We start from the raw sequence: 14,919 nt of genomic DNA on the forward strand, positions 1-14,919 counted from the left end.
TCTACATCATACTCTACATCTGTATGATGTAGAGTAGGAGATCTGCACCAATGTGAGAACCAGTCATTGTTTTTGCAGGTTCCATAGTCCATTGTATCTTATGTAAAATTATAATGCACTTTTGCATTCTTCCATTTAATATGGGCCAAAAACCATCAGCTGTATGTGAAACTGTACGGTCCAGTTTCCCGAGCTGCCAGTGTCCAAACAGTCGATGCTTCATTATGAGAAATAATGTGTGAATCATGGAAACCATTCTGTGACATAAAAACTGCTAACCACTTTGCTAGACGGAGGCATGGCAGTCAGGATTTAGTTGTGAAAGGTAACGAAAGTGTCGCTGACAGCTCTACAGCCGCGCAACTCGTAAAAACACAACTTTAAAACCAAACCATACCGGCCTCACCGCATTGTGCTCCTCTGACAGCGTTTCGGTGCGAGACTTGGCCGTGTGGTTTCCATCCTCGTCTCTCATCTCTTCATTATTCAATTACACACTTAAGCACATGTTGGGTCTGGCATTAACCGCGTGGAGGAGCCGCTGGATGGAGGGAAGCAGTAAAGATCCATTGTGGGCTCTTTAGTCATGCACTGATTTGCCTGGTTTGTGTTTAACCAGGAATACGCTACGCAGCCAGGGAAGTCGGTAGGTAAGTTGGAATTAGAAACAGATGGAGTTTTGGGAAACGGAAGAACCTGCAAGATATAGGAGTGTGGAAACTCGTTTCCTTCTGTCCTTGTTTCCCTCCTTTCAGTTCTTTCTGTGTCTCCTTACTTTTTGTTCCATGTCTATTGACAGTCGTTCTGTTGTAAAATTATCTGCATAAATTCAAAGTGACCTTTAGTATTTAATATTTTAAAATAAACATAAGTGACTGGAAGCCGCTGAGGCTGAAAACGGTTTGGATTCTTACATAGAAGATGAGTTGGAGCCACGATCCGCATTCCTCCATGATTTCTGAAGGTTTTCCATCCATCCATCCATCCATCCATCATAAACTATGCTTACTTCAGCAATATTGTCCATTCATCTTTTCATTTCGTTCTCATAGTTTCTAATTACATATGCAAACTTTTGTGTTTAGTAATTAAACTTTCAAAATAGATTTAAACAGGACAGAAAATGTCTCTGAAAAGTACAAAACCTCAAAATGAAAAGTGATTCGTTCATCGCAACTCAGGATGCCGATTGGTGCTGGCGGTCATGTGACTTTGTACCCACATGCGATGTAAACGCACCAGTGGTCGCACGCCCACATATATGTGAGTAAACGGAGTCGGCGCGCACAGCCAGAGAGTTGGACACACTTACTCAGGGCCCTTTCTGCGGCTTCTGCATTCCTGTAGGCGTATCTCACCAACTGCTTTTAATCAGCCGGGTCACGAGGCGCTCCAGATGGGCCTCAGCGCTGGGTGGGGCTGCAGTGGACACGGCGGAGGTGGAGGGGGCCGGAGTTTGGAATAGTCAACATATCTGTGCCTCTTCTCCTCTCAGCATCTCCTCCCGCCTTGTATTGCGTCACCCTCCTTAGAGACCGGTTTTGGACAGCGCTGCACCACCCCGGCCCTTCTGCACTCAGAGACTTTTAACAGACTTTTACTAGAAACGGTTTCCATCATTGGGATTTTGTTCAGTCTGAAAATGAAGATGGACTTTATGGTTTACAACAGTTAAGTTCAGCTTATAGCTTAATAGTAGGAATGAACAATAAATCAATGATATTTATCGTGATTGACACATGATCAGTATCAATAGGTAATACATCTGATAGAATATTCAATAAGTTCACTGAAGCCTGATCCAGAATTGCACAGCATTCTGGGAGATGTAGGCAGAGGAAAAACTTTAACTACTCAACCTCTGACGACTTGCTAAGCTAGGCTTATGGTATTAACTACCTCACTCACTCTTTGGTTACCTAGCAACAATTTCTCACTCTTTGGTTACCTAGCAACAACGTGTTGAGTAGCTGCTGCAGCACTTTAAGGTTCCGCCTCATAACTGCTTAAAAACAAAAAACAATGGCGTGAAGTGAAAACTGTGGATAAAACAAGAAAGGTCACGCCAAAGGTTTGGCAGTATTTTGGAGATTTAAAACAAAAATTAATCAATAATTATCGACATAGACTGATACAAAATGTTTATATCGTGACACGTTTTTCAGCCATATCGTTCAGCCCTGTTGAATTGTTGGCCAGATGGCATAGCTCGAATAAAATAAGCCAGGAATCTTCTTATGATGTGTTCTAGTGTCCTAATCAAAGTGGGAATAAAGTTGACACAGTGGATAATTTGGAGATTAACATTTCTTGAAGAAAGTTGGTAGGGCTGAAAAGATTAATTAGATTAATCGTAATTAATCTATTACTGATATTATTGTCAACTAATTTACTAACTGGTTAACTGTTAACTGAAGTTAACGATGACATTTGCTGAAAGATTTATGTTTAGAGATGTAATTAAGCCGAAACTGGACAAAAATAAATACATTTTGAATTTAAGATAATAAAAAAATCCCTTTGTCTGTAAATCTGTTCTAGCCATAGGTACTCAAGTGGTATAGTTTTACATTCACCTGGTCCAATTCTGAAAAAAATTCAATTGCATATCTTTTCCTACCCAATTATTAATTGGTTAATCCAAATAATAATCAATGGATTAGCCATACTCAATACTGATGTTAAGGCGAGCAGAAAGACATGTTGATGTTAGGTGTTTTTAGCTGCAGATGCAACATTTGCTACAAATGATCAATGATTGTTTATTTGTATCTTTTAATGTATTACTATTATTGTACAAAAATAGCATAAAGGAAAATCTGCAGAATCTGCCAATCTGATTAATTAATTGATCTAAAACAATCCTTAGTTGCAGCACTAGAAGTTAGTGCAAAACATAGTTGAAATTAAGTGCTACAACTCAGTGTAATATAGTGAGCTGCTTTTAGTGATTCATGAATAGAATTGATTGATTAAAAGCTGGAGTATTTTATGTTGTCTGTGGAGATGCGTTTAGTAAATTCATCCTGCAGTTGTTGAGCAGTCAGACTGTTGCTGGTCTTTGTCTGAACATAATTACAGTTTGCTGTATTGATTTCCTGGCTGTTCTGTCTTACTCCGGCTGTTTTGCTTACTGTTGTTACCTGGAGACTGTTTCCTGTCTTTCATCTCAACACTTCTTCCCCCCTATTATCGATGTCTCACATTGCGGGGTCTAATTCAACCTGCAGGTTTTTTTATTTTTATTTAGTAGGATTTAGACCTAAGGGACTGAAATGGTTGCAGAAGTCTGTTGATTATGTGTCTGGTTAACGATTTCTGTGTCGATTTAGACATATGGGTTTGACTGTTATCATCTTTAAAGACACATAGACGACACATTTTCAGTTTTCTGATAGAGGTCACTGTCTTTAACTCAGCCCACAGCATCATATTCATATTTATACATCTTGTTTCAATCCAAAGCATCAACCTTTATCTCCAATTAAAGTCCCAGCAGAATATAACATCTCTACTTGTCACAACAACAAATTTTGCTGGATGATAAATTGTCCCAAAAGTTATTGCGATAAACGATAATATTGTTGTTTGTTTTGAGAACATATTCTCAGATATAAATATACTTTAAATTGTAACAAACATTTAAAACTGCAACTGGAACACATTATGAATATCCCAAATAAATAAACAAAACAACTGAAAGTACAAATAAAACAAATTAAGAAATCTGTAATCAAAACTGTCCTTCAAAAAAGGTCTAGTTGAGACCAAAACACCAGACTGAAGACTTTTATTATCCAGTCTTTCTGTACAACAAGAGAAAGAAAAGAGAAAAAAATTCTACAAATTATTGAGTTTGTTTTAATTTATCTTGTGATTCCTTATTACAACAGGCCTAATGTCCACACGTTTATGTTTGTGATGGTTGTGACATGTTAGTCACCAGTTGTTATGGAGACTTGCATTTCCTGCTTTACATGAAAGTAATTTTGAAGATTTTCTAACGTAAATCAGCTTCTGCTTTGCTACATATTTGCTCCAGAAATGGAAAGTGATGCATCACAAATTTAAACTATATTTTTATTCATAAAAATTGGTAAAAATGCTTAGGTCAGCTTGTGGTGTAGTGGTGATGTGGTAGGTTGTTGGTCTGAGGTTCAACTCCTGACATTTGCTACCTTTTGACGATTAATCGATTAATCGCATGAAAAATGGCATATTCTACAGATTTTCCATTTAGCCACTTAAGCCTTCTTTATGCAATATTAGAAACATTTCTACAAACAACTTTTTTTACATTAAGAAAATAAACAATCTTTTAGTAACTCTGAACCAGGTGAAGCTAAAATTACCACTTACCAATTTTTACCTAAAACATATTTACAGACAAGGATGTTTTTATCTGAAATGCAAAATCGGTTTTGTTGTATAGTTTTGGCTTAACTACTAATCTGAATTTATTGTTTTATTCTTCAATCTTTAGCCTTTTTGGGTCTTAACACTAAAGTTAATGAGTAATTGATTGCTAAAGTAGTTGATGATTAATCGATTAATCATGATTAATCGTTTCAGCCTTACATCAGTTAAAATAGTTTAATAGGAATTACTATAATGCCAATTGTCAAGCGGTTGGCTTTAGATGATGCTACTAGTCTATTGATTGGAATGAAGGAACCCGACTGTTTTTTTTAAAGGTTTTATCAGTAGATACATTTTGTTGCCTCTTACTTCAGCTGTATTGCTGATTTGCTGCGCTGAAGGCGTAGTGCAGCAGAGCATCGCTGCAGACCGACTCCTGCTGCTATTCCTGACTGGACGTTGGATCACGGCTGTCATTAGGACCGCTTAGTTTAGCAGATGATCCTGCATCTCCTAGAAGGATTAAAGCGGTTACACCAATAGAAGCACACTTTCATGGCTGCCACTTGATGTCTGCATCACCACCGACTGGCTCCTAAACTCACTTTGAACCTCATCTGCAAATATGAATATTTTGTTTGTAAATACCTCAAATCCTAACTTTTAGGCCTTTTCGTTAATAGTGAAACCTGTTTGGTCTATTCAACATTTGGCAAATAAATTCTCAATCCATTTTACGTTCTCTTTATAGTTTACTGGTTTTGCACCAGTTTTAGTCTAATCATAACCAGTTACTTAGATCTCAGTTGGTATCGGTTTCAAACATCCTTCAAGACGATATCCTGAGTCAGAGTGTTGGACAGAATCGCCTTGAAATGACATTTATTAATTATCGTCAAGAAAAAACAAATAAAGCCAAACATTATGTCATTTTATGGAAAATTTGGTTTGACCGAAATTTGTGTGGTCTAGTTTGTTCTAAGTCAAGTCAAGCTTTGTTTCTTCAGAGATCAAATCTCAAGTCTTTTTAATGCAGCCTGACCCAAATCTGATTTTTTTTTTCTGCCTGTATGCGACACATGTCCAACTTTTTCACTGCTGTCTGAATGGGCCAATTCCAGTCTATTTATCCCCCAAAAGAAATGTGACACATTTATGTCACATGTGTGGTGCTAAATCAAATACCTGTTGGTGTTCAAAGCACCTTTATGTCACATTTAATCCAACTTTTCTGTCGCATGCGTCATAATTCTGCACCAGATGCGGTAAATCTGGACGTAAACAATGGCGGTAAGTTATAATTCAGAGTAGGACCGCTTTGAGACGAGTTGCATCCAGGTAGCAGCAGTACCAGCTTTGGATTTTATTGTTGGGCAGTTCCTGTAACCGTTTAGTCATCACTCGACTTGGACTCATTTACTCCAGATTAACAAAATACAGACGGACAGACCCACAGAGCAGCGATTCGTCAGCCCTAACGCTTCCCCCTGGACAAACACGGGAGGAAAACATTCCTGTGAAATTTGGCCGAGTTGATTCATGCTGCAGGGAAGAGAGGTGGAGATCTAAACGGTTTTTTCTTCTGCTCATCGGACCCACGTTCTGGATTACATAACGCGGTCCTGCAGGACAGTTTAAGGAAAGCTGTAAAGAGATGTAAGCTGGTTGAGTAAACAGTCGGTTCTTCAGGAATACTTTGAATCTGTTGAGTTGTTTGAATGGAAGCAGGAAAACTGAGCGGATAACTTCAACTTTCAGCCAGTTCTCTCAGGCGAGTGACGTTGGAGCTCAGCTGCCCTCCTCCGCTAATACAGGACATTACTGTTCGGTCACACCTGCCCCACCCGCTGCAAGCCTGTCTCTCTCTGCATCACATTAACTCACTTGAACTCTGAGAAGTGCTGGCAAACGTTAGCTGGCTGCTTCTCCTCCCGAGGAGTCTTACTTCAACCTGTAATTAAACGCAGTTTCTATCTTAAAAAAGGTCTCAGACCTTTATTTATCCTTCTGAGAACATTTAAAGGTACCTATTATGTTTTTGTACTTTTGTAAATGTCGATTTGTGTCTCTGTTGCTTCTAAAAACAGCCCAAGCAATTTAAAAAACATCCAGTTGTTTTTTTCCCTTTTTGCAGTAAGTTAATGTTTTGTAGTGTCTGGAAAACGAGCCATTTCAAAAACCTGCAGATTAAGTTACGCTCAACGGGCACTCCGCCGTTACATAGCAACCCAAGCTGAGCGCCATCAAGTTCAGTTTTACCGCTGTACAATGGCTGCTGGAAAAGACACGTGTGTTGTTGTTGACTTGCCAGCCAGAAACCACTTGCTGCATTGTTGTTGGTTGTGCAGAAGGCTCCACTTTTGCTTCTCAAAGATTATAGACGATCTTTAAAGTTTGCCACTTAGAAGTTGGGATGTTAGGATGACTCGAGTTCAATCAGTGGTGTACCTTAAGACCTAAGTTTCACTCAGTGATGAGTCAAGCTAACATCTTCCTGAACAAGAGCACATTTCCATCGTCTAAAATGTCTCAAAGTGTCTGACATTTATTTCTAAACTAACGTCCATTGTGCTAAGTGGAATATCAATCTTAAAATATTCAACACTTAAATGTTTTGGCTCACAAAAACATCCCTAGCAACATTTGTTATCTTTGAAAGCTTCCTAACATTTCCTCTTGGGAGTAATCTAATTCCTTTTTAACTCTTTCTTTATCTAGACTTTACCTGAGCAGGTACCACAGATGGCCTGTCACGATAACTAATTTTATCTGCCCCAGAAGTTATTGCGATAAATAGATATGTGCCGATCAGGTTTTTTCCTGCCGATATCGATCACCCATGAAGGCAGATCACCGATACCGATCACATAATTATTATTATTTTTTTTTATATCATAAACACTACCGGTTACATTATGTGGAAAAAGGAACCATGAATTCACCTTAATTTAGACAAAAACTTGTTTTTAATAACTTTTTCCAAGAAGAAAACTAAACAAAACAGGCATTCTGCAAATTGTACTGCCACTATCTTTAACAGACTGAAAACATATGAAGGCTCTGAAGAGGATAAATAATGCAAGGAGCCAAAATAAAACCTCTCAACATTGCCAAAAAAATTCAAGTATAAAACTTAATATTCAAAGGCAAATACAGGATCCTTTACAATAAACAATCCTGAGTTGCTGAATGAAAACTTCCTGATAGCATGGCGGCTAGTTGATTACTGCTAGTTCTGATTGGCTGTTTCTGACTGAGCGGAGTAATTATGCAGAGCAGGGATGAGATCGATTATTTTTTTTTTAGAGATTATCTGTCTCATGTTAGGACAGCGAAAGTTTTAAAACGTATGTAAAATGTATTTTTTTAAGTTAGATGCTGCAGCTTTAAGCAGAGGTTCGGTGTGAGAGTCACTACCAGGTGGAGCAGAAGCGGCGCTTCGTCTGTGAAATAGCAGTTGAACCGCTGCTACCTGTAGCGCGTAGCAGCGGTTCAACAGTGAGAGCAGAACCAGCGTCTTACATCGCAGCTCAAAGACTTAAATCATTTTGCGGGTTATTTGTTTAGCTTTCTGACCGTCATGCTAATCCGGGTGAGTGTTTGTAGCTGTGCGCTGCTTTACCTGCTATCTGATCCTCCGTATGTCTTTTTTACTGCAGTGAGCCTTGATGTAGCCAAACTCCGTCAAGTATGGCATTGTTTTTATGTCGTATTAGCTTCGTTGTGTTGATGCATTTTGACGTGCTTCAATTTTCCGCCGTAACACGCAAACGTCCCCATTCACTCAGTGCGTTATAGTTCCACATCGCTTAGGATTTGGTGCTGCGCGTTTGCGCAGTGTGAAGGAAAGAGGAGACCAGCTGCACAAGCAGGCTGCGAAATGAGATGCAGGTGATCGGTATCGGCAACAAGAGCCAATGATCGCCGATCACCAATCATGCACTTTTTCACGAAAATCGGCCGATTATGATCAGTGACCGATCGATCGGCACACCTCTAGCGATAAATAGAATAGAATAGAAGTACTTTATTCATCCCAACCAGGAAATTACTGTGCAGTTGCAGCATTAACGATAACTTCAAAGTAACACATTCTCAAATTTCAATAAACTTTCATGTCTAATGAACTGGAAGACATTTTAAACATCCAAAATAAATACACAAAACAAAAGAAACAACAAATAAAATGAGTCATGAAGTCTCTGTAAGCAAAATCGTCCCAGTTGAGACCAAAACACCAAACTGAAGACTTTTATCATCCAGTTTTTGGTTGAAAGAGAAAAACAATAACTCATGCAAGTGGAAATTATTGAGCTCATTTTAATTAATCATGTGTTATATCCACTTTAAAGGCCATTTTCTTCCAGTCTACCTGTAGTCTTCTATGAGTTAAAGTGGTTTTGTCACTGATGATGAAGTTTATCACCGCTCAGGAGGTCACTCAGATGTTTATTGGTTTATTCAGTGCTATGTGGACCAAACGTGACAGTCAGGAGTTGCTGTTATTGTTTTTGTCACCAATCTGAAGCAACGTCCACCAGGTTGCTTCCTCCATCTCTTCCTGCTTCATCCCTGCAGCAGCACAGCTGACAGGACCCTGAATTTTTTCCCCACAAAGATGAAAACGAAATCCTCGGGTTTTTCTTGGCCAACGTGCGACTTCGCCGTTCGCCACATCACAGCTGTGAAGTGGTTTCTCTGCCGTTTAGCTCAGAGATGCAGCATGATGTCACAGAGTCTGATGGAGCCTCTGAGGGTTAAGCCGGAGGTCTGATGAAGAGCAGCATGGAGGGTTGGGGGGAGTTCAGGGACACACCCAACGGCAGAAAACAGAGATGAAGAGCAGGGGAAGGAAGGGACGTCTAAACGCAGCAAACTGCTTTCTTCACTGCAAAAACACAAAATCCTACCAAGTAATTTTAGTCTAGTTTCTCTGTTAAACCAACTTGCAAGCAGAGTTGAGTAGTGACTAGTTACATTTACTCAATTACATTTATTTGAGTAGCTTTCTTGAAAAAATGTACTTTTAGGAGTATTTTTACTATGCTGCACTTAGAGTATTTTTATTCTTACTTGAGTAAAATTTGTGGATTTTCTACCCACTGAATGAAAAACAAAAATTCACCAGACACAGACACACACCTGCAGTTTTTGTCAACGTTTTTAATAAAAAATAAACTGATTTGGAAAAAAAATATTTTGCCCAATTAAATTTTTTTTTTTGTTACTTAAATTAATTATTTTCACTTTAGTCCTTAAAATACCAAAATTCCCACTTAACTTTATATTTTGTTCTGTCTGATGATGTAATTTTTAAATATGAAATGATTGATAATTTGATCAGTTACTCAGTACTTGAGAAGACTTTTTACCAAATACTTTTTTACTTTTACTTCAGTAAAAATATGTTGAAGTAGTGCTACTCTTATTTGAGTAATATTTTTTGGGTACTCTGCCCACCTCTGCTTACAAGTAACTTTTCAGCAAAATACATGAGCTTATTGTAAGTAAATAATTCCTTAATATTGATGAAAATGTAGTACTAGTGGCAGATTACTTCACGTATAACAACACATTTTTCCCTTAAGTGAAATAATCTGACAGTGAATCTAGTATTTTTCATCAATATTAAGGAATTATTGGACTCGGATGTCTTACTGAAAAGTTACTTGTAAGTTAGTTTTGTCTTATTTCAAGTGAACTCAAAGTCCTTGAAATCCTTGAAAATGCTTGAATTTAATTAGGTGTTTTCAAGGTTTTGGAAAGTGTTTTAATATTCAACCTGCACAGTTTTATAATAAATTTCAATCTAACTTTTGATTAAAATCCTACATTTGGAAAAAATCATTTACAGTTGAAACTAGATCTTTTCATACACCAAATAAAAAGACACAAATGTTTTCATCGTTGTCTGAAGTTAAATCTTCTCTTGTTTTAGGTCAGATGGAATATCCAGAATTATTTCTAAATATTTACTAAGTCCCAGAAAACTTAGCAAGAACATTTTTAGAGGTTTATTTGGTAACTTTCTTTGCATAATGTGTTTTGGCATTTAATTTGAACATAATTTGCATGATTTGTTAAAGTCGTGCTAAGGTATGTAATGAATATTCAATATTTGGACAATTTTAAGAGCCCACTGAAAACCTGATGGTTATTCCACCAAATGCTGATTTCTGAACTCTTCCTGACTTAAAACATTAGTATTGTTGTTTCTAAATCAACTTGTTTTGGTGATCAATCGATTGATTTCTGATTTTCTTCATGTCCGATCCGTCTGTCGGTGTTTTAGATGCGCTCCCGTCCCATCAGGACCCGCCGTTGCCTCCGACACGTGCAAAGCATTTCCTACAAACATGAATATTTCACATCGTGTATGAGAAGACGTATTTTTAGAATTTAGCAGCATGAATTTTTCATGTCTTTTTGAATGTTTTACAAGATGACGACGGAAGCTGAGAGGACGTGTTTGGTGTTTGAAAAGTGTTATTTTTATTTTTAACTAACGACTCTGAAAACGGACTGAATTAGACAAAACTAAGCTACAATGAAAACCCCTAAACTATTATAACCCTGCTGTAGAGTCATGGAAATCCCCCTGTGAAAGTTTGATTTCTGTTGTTCCCCTCCGCGGCGCTCCACACAGACGGTCTCCATAGCAACCGGTGGGTTTTGATTTTTGCTGTTTCTCGCTGGTGGAGGAGAAGCGATGCACCGGATCGTAAATATGCGGTGGCCGTGACTCATGTGGAGTCGTTGCGTCATGATCTTTGTTTGGGTTGGACGCTTCTCAAGACGAGGAGGAAGACTAGGCCAAGATGAAGCTCATGGCCGAGGCACGCAGGGAGGGGAGGAGAGAGGGAGGAGAGGAGATGGAGGAGAGGAGAGGGAAGAGAGTTATAGAGCTAGAATGAATAGATTATACCTCTAGATAAAATCTAGTTATTGGTTTTGATTGACAGATGGAGAAAAACTTTCCACCATCCATCCATCCATCCATCCATCCATCCATCCATCCATCCATCCATCCATCCATCCATCCATCCATCCATCCATCCATCCATCCATCCATCCATCCATCCATCCATCCATCCATCCATCCATCCATCCATCCATCCTTATTCCTCCTGCCCATTTTAATATACAGGTCCTTCTAAAAAAAATAGCATATTGTCATAAGGTTCATTATTTTCCATAATGCAATGATAAAAATTAAACTGTCATATATTTTAGATTTATTGCACACCAACTGAAATATTTCAGGTCTTTTATTGTTTTAATGCTGATGATTTTGGCAAACAGCTCATGAAAACCCAAAGTCCCTGTGTCAAAAAATTAGCATATCATGAAAAGGTTCTCTGAACGAGCAGTTAACCTGATCATCTGAATCAACAAAGTAACTCTAAACACCTGCAAAAGATTCCTGAGGTTTTTAAAAACTCCAAGCCTGGTTCATAACTCAAAACCGCAATCATGGGTCAGACTGCTGTCCTGACTGCTGTCCAGAAGGTCATCATTGACGCCCTCAAGCAAGAGGTGAGACACAGAAAGAAATTTCTGAATGAATAGGCTGTTCCCAGAGTGCTGTATCAAGGCACCTCAGTGGGAAGGAAAAAGTGTGGCAGAAAACGCTGCACAACCAGAAGAGGTGACCGGACCCTGAGGAAGGTTGTGGAGAAGAGCCGATTCCAGACCTTGGGGACCTGCAGAAGCAGTGGACTGAGTCTGGAGTAGAAACATCCAGAGCCACCGTGCGCAGGCGTGTGCAGGAAATGGGCCACAGGTGCTGACCAAGTATTGAGTGCATAACTGAACATAATTATTTGAAGGTTGACTTTTTTGGTATTAAAACACATTTCTTTTATTGGTCGGATAAAATATACTAATTTTTGAGACAGGGATTTTGGGTTTTCATTAGCTGTATGCCAAAATCATCAGTATTAAAACAATAAAAGACCTGGAATATTTCAGTTGGTGTGCAATGAATCTAAAATATCTGACAGTTTAATTTTTATCATTGCATTGTGAAAAATAATGAAATTTATCACAATATGCTAATTTTTTTTAGAAGGACCTGTATTCACCATGAAGACCATGGTGGCCATTTTGAAAAAGAAAACGCAAGATCAAGAAAATATGTCTGAGTGTGGCGGAGGTTTTTTCTATCTCTCAATAAATCTAAATATAATTTAAAAAGCGATTTTCTGTGATTTATAACATATCTGATGATCTCAGGAGGAGAAAGTGAGTATCGGAGCCGTTCCTCTGAGTCCCACCGACACCGCGACACAAACAAGCGCCCACGCAGAACCCCCGTCTGTGGACACATCGCTGTGGTCCTGCTTGTTGCCATGACAAAGGCACAACATTGCTGGGTGGCCCGTCTTGTTTTTCTGTGTTTCAGGACAACTTTCCCCACCAACAGCTACGTCTGTACGCGTTTTTGATTCCTGCCGTCGTCTATAACTCTAACTCTGACCAGCGTCTCGGTGGCCTTGTGTCGTTTCTGTTTCTGCTCCGGCTGTGTTTTCCGTGCCGGATAGCGCGGGCTAAATCGAGCAGAGGGAATGTGGTAACAAGATGCTGGCGGCCGAACGCTGAGCGGGAACATTCCAGGACTGGGTTCCTGATGTTGCCGTCTCACATGGCAGATATCCGTCAGAGTCAGACGGGTGTTTGTGTTTCCTGTTGGAGGAAACCAGCCAGTGAAATCTCCCTCCAGGTGGAGTTTGATCAGTAACTGAAGTTTAGCCTGAGTGTTTGGTGGGAACCGGAGGGACGGATGTCTCCATCATGTCTCCATCATCCATGTTGGACTGAAGTCCATTGGACTCGCAGCTTGTTGGTCCAGGTTGGTTTGTCCTTTGAAAGACACGAGGAAGGACTCTTTATTTCCTTCCTTCCTTCCTTCCTTCCTTCCTTCCTTCCTTCCTTCCTTCCTTCCTTCCTTCCTTCCTTCCTTCCTTCCTTCCTTCCTTCCTTCCTTCCTTCCTTCCTTCCTTCCTTCCTTCCTTCCTTCCTTCCTTCCTTCCTTCCTTCCTTCCTTCCTTCCTTCCTACCTACCTACCTACCTACCTACCTACCTACCTACCTACCTACCTACCTACCTACCTACCTACCTACCTACCTACCTACCTACCTAACTAACTAACTAACTAACTAAACTGAATAAATCAATAAACCATATTTTTATTTTCCGTTGTTTCTCGTATCGGTCTCGTTTATTGGATCCACTCGTTTGATCCACTTTCTCTCTGAAAAATTAATTTCCTTCCTGATCTGAAACTTTTAAAACGTCGCTGTTCTCATGATTAATGGATCGCCCTCGGCACGTGCGGCTGAAACTTTTACAGCCAGTCTGCAGGAGGAGAGCGTGTGTGTGTGTGTGTGTGTGTGTGTGCATACTTGAGAGAGTTGCGTGTTGAGTGGGTGGGTCGGCCCGGACACTGCAGTGCGCTCTCCTCCCGGCTCAGTGGGAACATCATGAGTCTGTGGGTCGTCCAGAGGAGCGTCCCGCTTTCTGGGAACTGAGTCGAGATCAGGCGTCCGACCCGGCGATGCCATGCTGGCTCAGAGGAGTGGGCTGCGGGATGCGGAGAAGAGCGCCGGAGGCTGCTGCTCCTTCTCCTCTTCCTCCTCCTGCCCCTGGGCTCGGCTGGCCGGCGCGGACGGCTGCCTGTCGGAGCCGTACTGCCTCTGGTTCCAGCTGCTGGCCCGCGCCTACTGGGGCGACGTGGAGCTGGGCGTCTCCGGCCCGAACCGTGGCGCATCCTGGAAGAGCCGCGTCCGATGCCGGGTAAGGAGAGCATCCTCGGAGAACCCGTTTACAGCGTCTTTGTTGTGCTGCCTGAGGAATTTGGCGTGCGTCATCCTGCGCTCCGGCAGCTGGGTCGTCCCGTTTCACTGACCGACATCTTTTGTAACGCGAGTGTGTTTGTGTGTGTTTGGATCAGGTTTCGTTTGTTGTTGTTGGCCCCTCCGCAGGGCTCAGCGTGACACCTTCTGCTTCCCGTCAGGGGAAAAGTTCCTGCTGCGCATATTAAACAGGGTTTGAAATTACAGCTGGAACGATTAATCGACTATTAATTTGTAATAAATTATACAATATAATAGTGATTTAGAACAGTCTTCTTTAGTTCGGGTTCTGCTGGAAAAGTTTGAAAACTTGGAGCCAGTTCACATTCAGTTTCTGATAAATTCAGAGTCCAAAGATGATCCCGCTCTAATTTAATCCAACTCCTCGTCCTGTTTGCATAAAGAAGAAATAAAACCTTCCTTCCTTCCTTCCTTCCTTCCTTCCTTCCTTCCTTCCTTCCTTCCTTCCTTCCTTCCTTCCTTCCTTCCTTCCTTCCTTCCTTCCTTCCTTCCTTCCTTCCTTACTTACTTACTTACTTACTTACTTACTTACTTTTTGATGCGAGACTGACTGCTGCAGGAGATTCTTCCAGCTCATAAACTTGGACTAACTGGTCAGTTACTGGAAAGACAGATGGAGCTCCTGGAAGAGTGGTCCAGTCAAAGTCACAGAGTCAAATTTATACTTACTGAATCTGAGCTAAA

General features: G+C 40.3%; 1 protein-coding gene and 1 long non-coding RNA gene across 5 annotated transcripts in view; one reads left to right on the forward strand and one right to left on the reverse strand.

Annotated features, from left to right (window-relative positions):
- arhgap21a (Rho GTPase activating protein 21a) overlaps window positions 1-14,919 on the forward strand; it is an 86,424-nt gene that overhangs the window by 22,966 nt on the left and 48,539 nt on the right. The window contains exon 1 of one of the 4 annotated variants that reach the window (XM_081601486.1): window positions 13,800-14,155. The exons of 2 other annotated variants lie outside the window; for them this stretch is intronic. In XM_081601486.1, coding sequence (XP_081457612.1) covers window positions 13,922-14,155 — 234 coding nt within the window. In that variant the 5' untranslated portion in view covers window positions 13,800-13,921. Of the gene's footprint in view, window positions 1-13,799; window positions 14,156-14,919 lie in introns of those variants that run through there. One more of the 4 variants, XM_081601485.1, reaches the window with a different exon arrangement.
- On the reverse strand, window positions 7,303-13,854 carry LOC145549350 (uncharacterized). The gene is made up of 2 exons (XR_014085286.1): window positions 13,765-13,854; window positions 7,303-10,707 (listed from the first exon to the last, which is right to left on the reverse strand). It is a non-coding gene; the product is annotated as an uncharacterized LOC145549350 (long non-coding RNA).

This window comes from Poecilia reticulata, chromosome 20 (assembly GCF_904066995.2).
Source record: "Poecilia reticulata chromosome 20, P_reticulata-male-v2, whole genome shotgun sequence".
NCBI classification, from domain to species: Eukaryota; Metazoa; Chordata; class Actinopteri; order Cyprinodontiformes; family Poeciliidae; genus Poecilia; species Poecilia reticulata.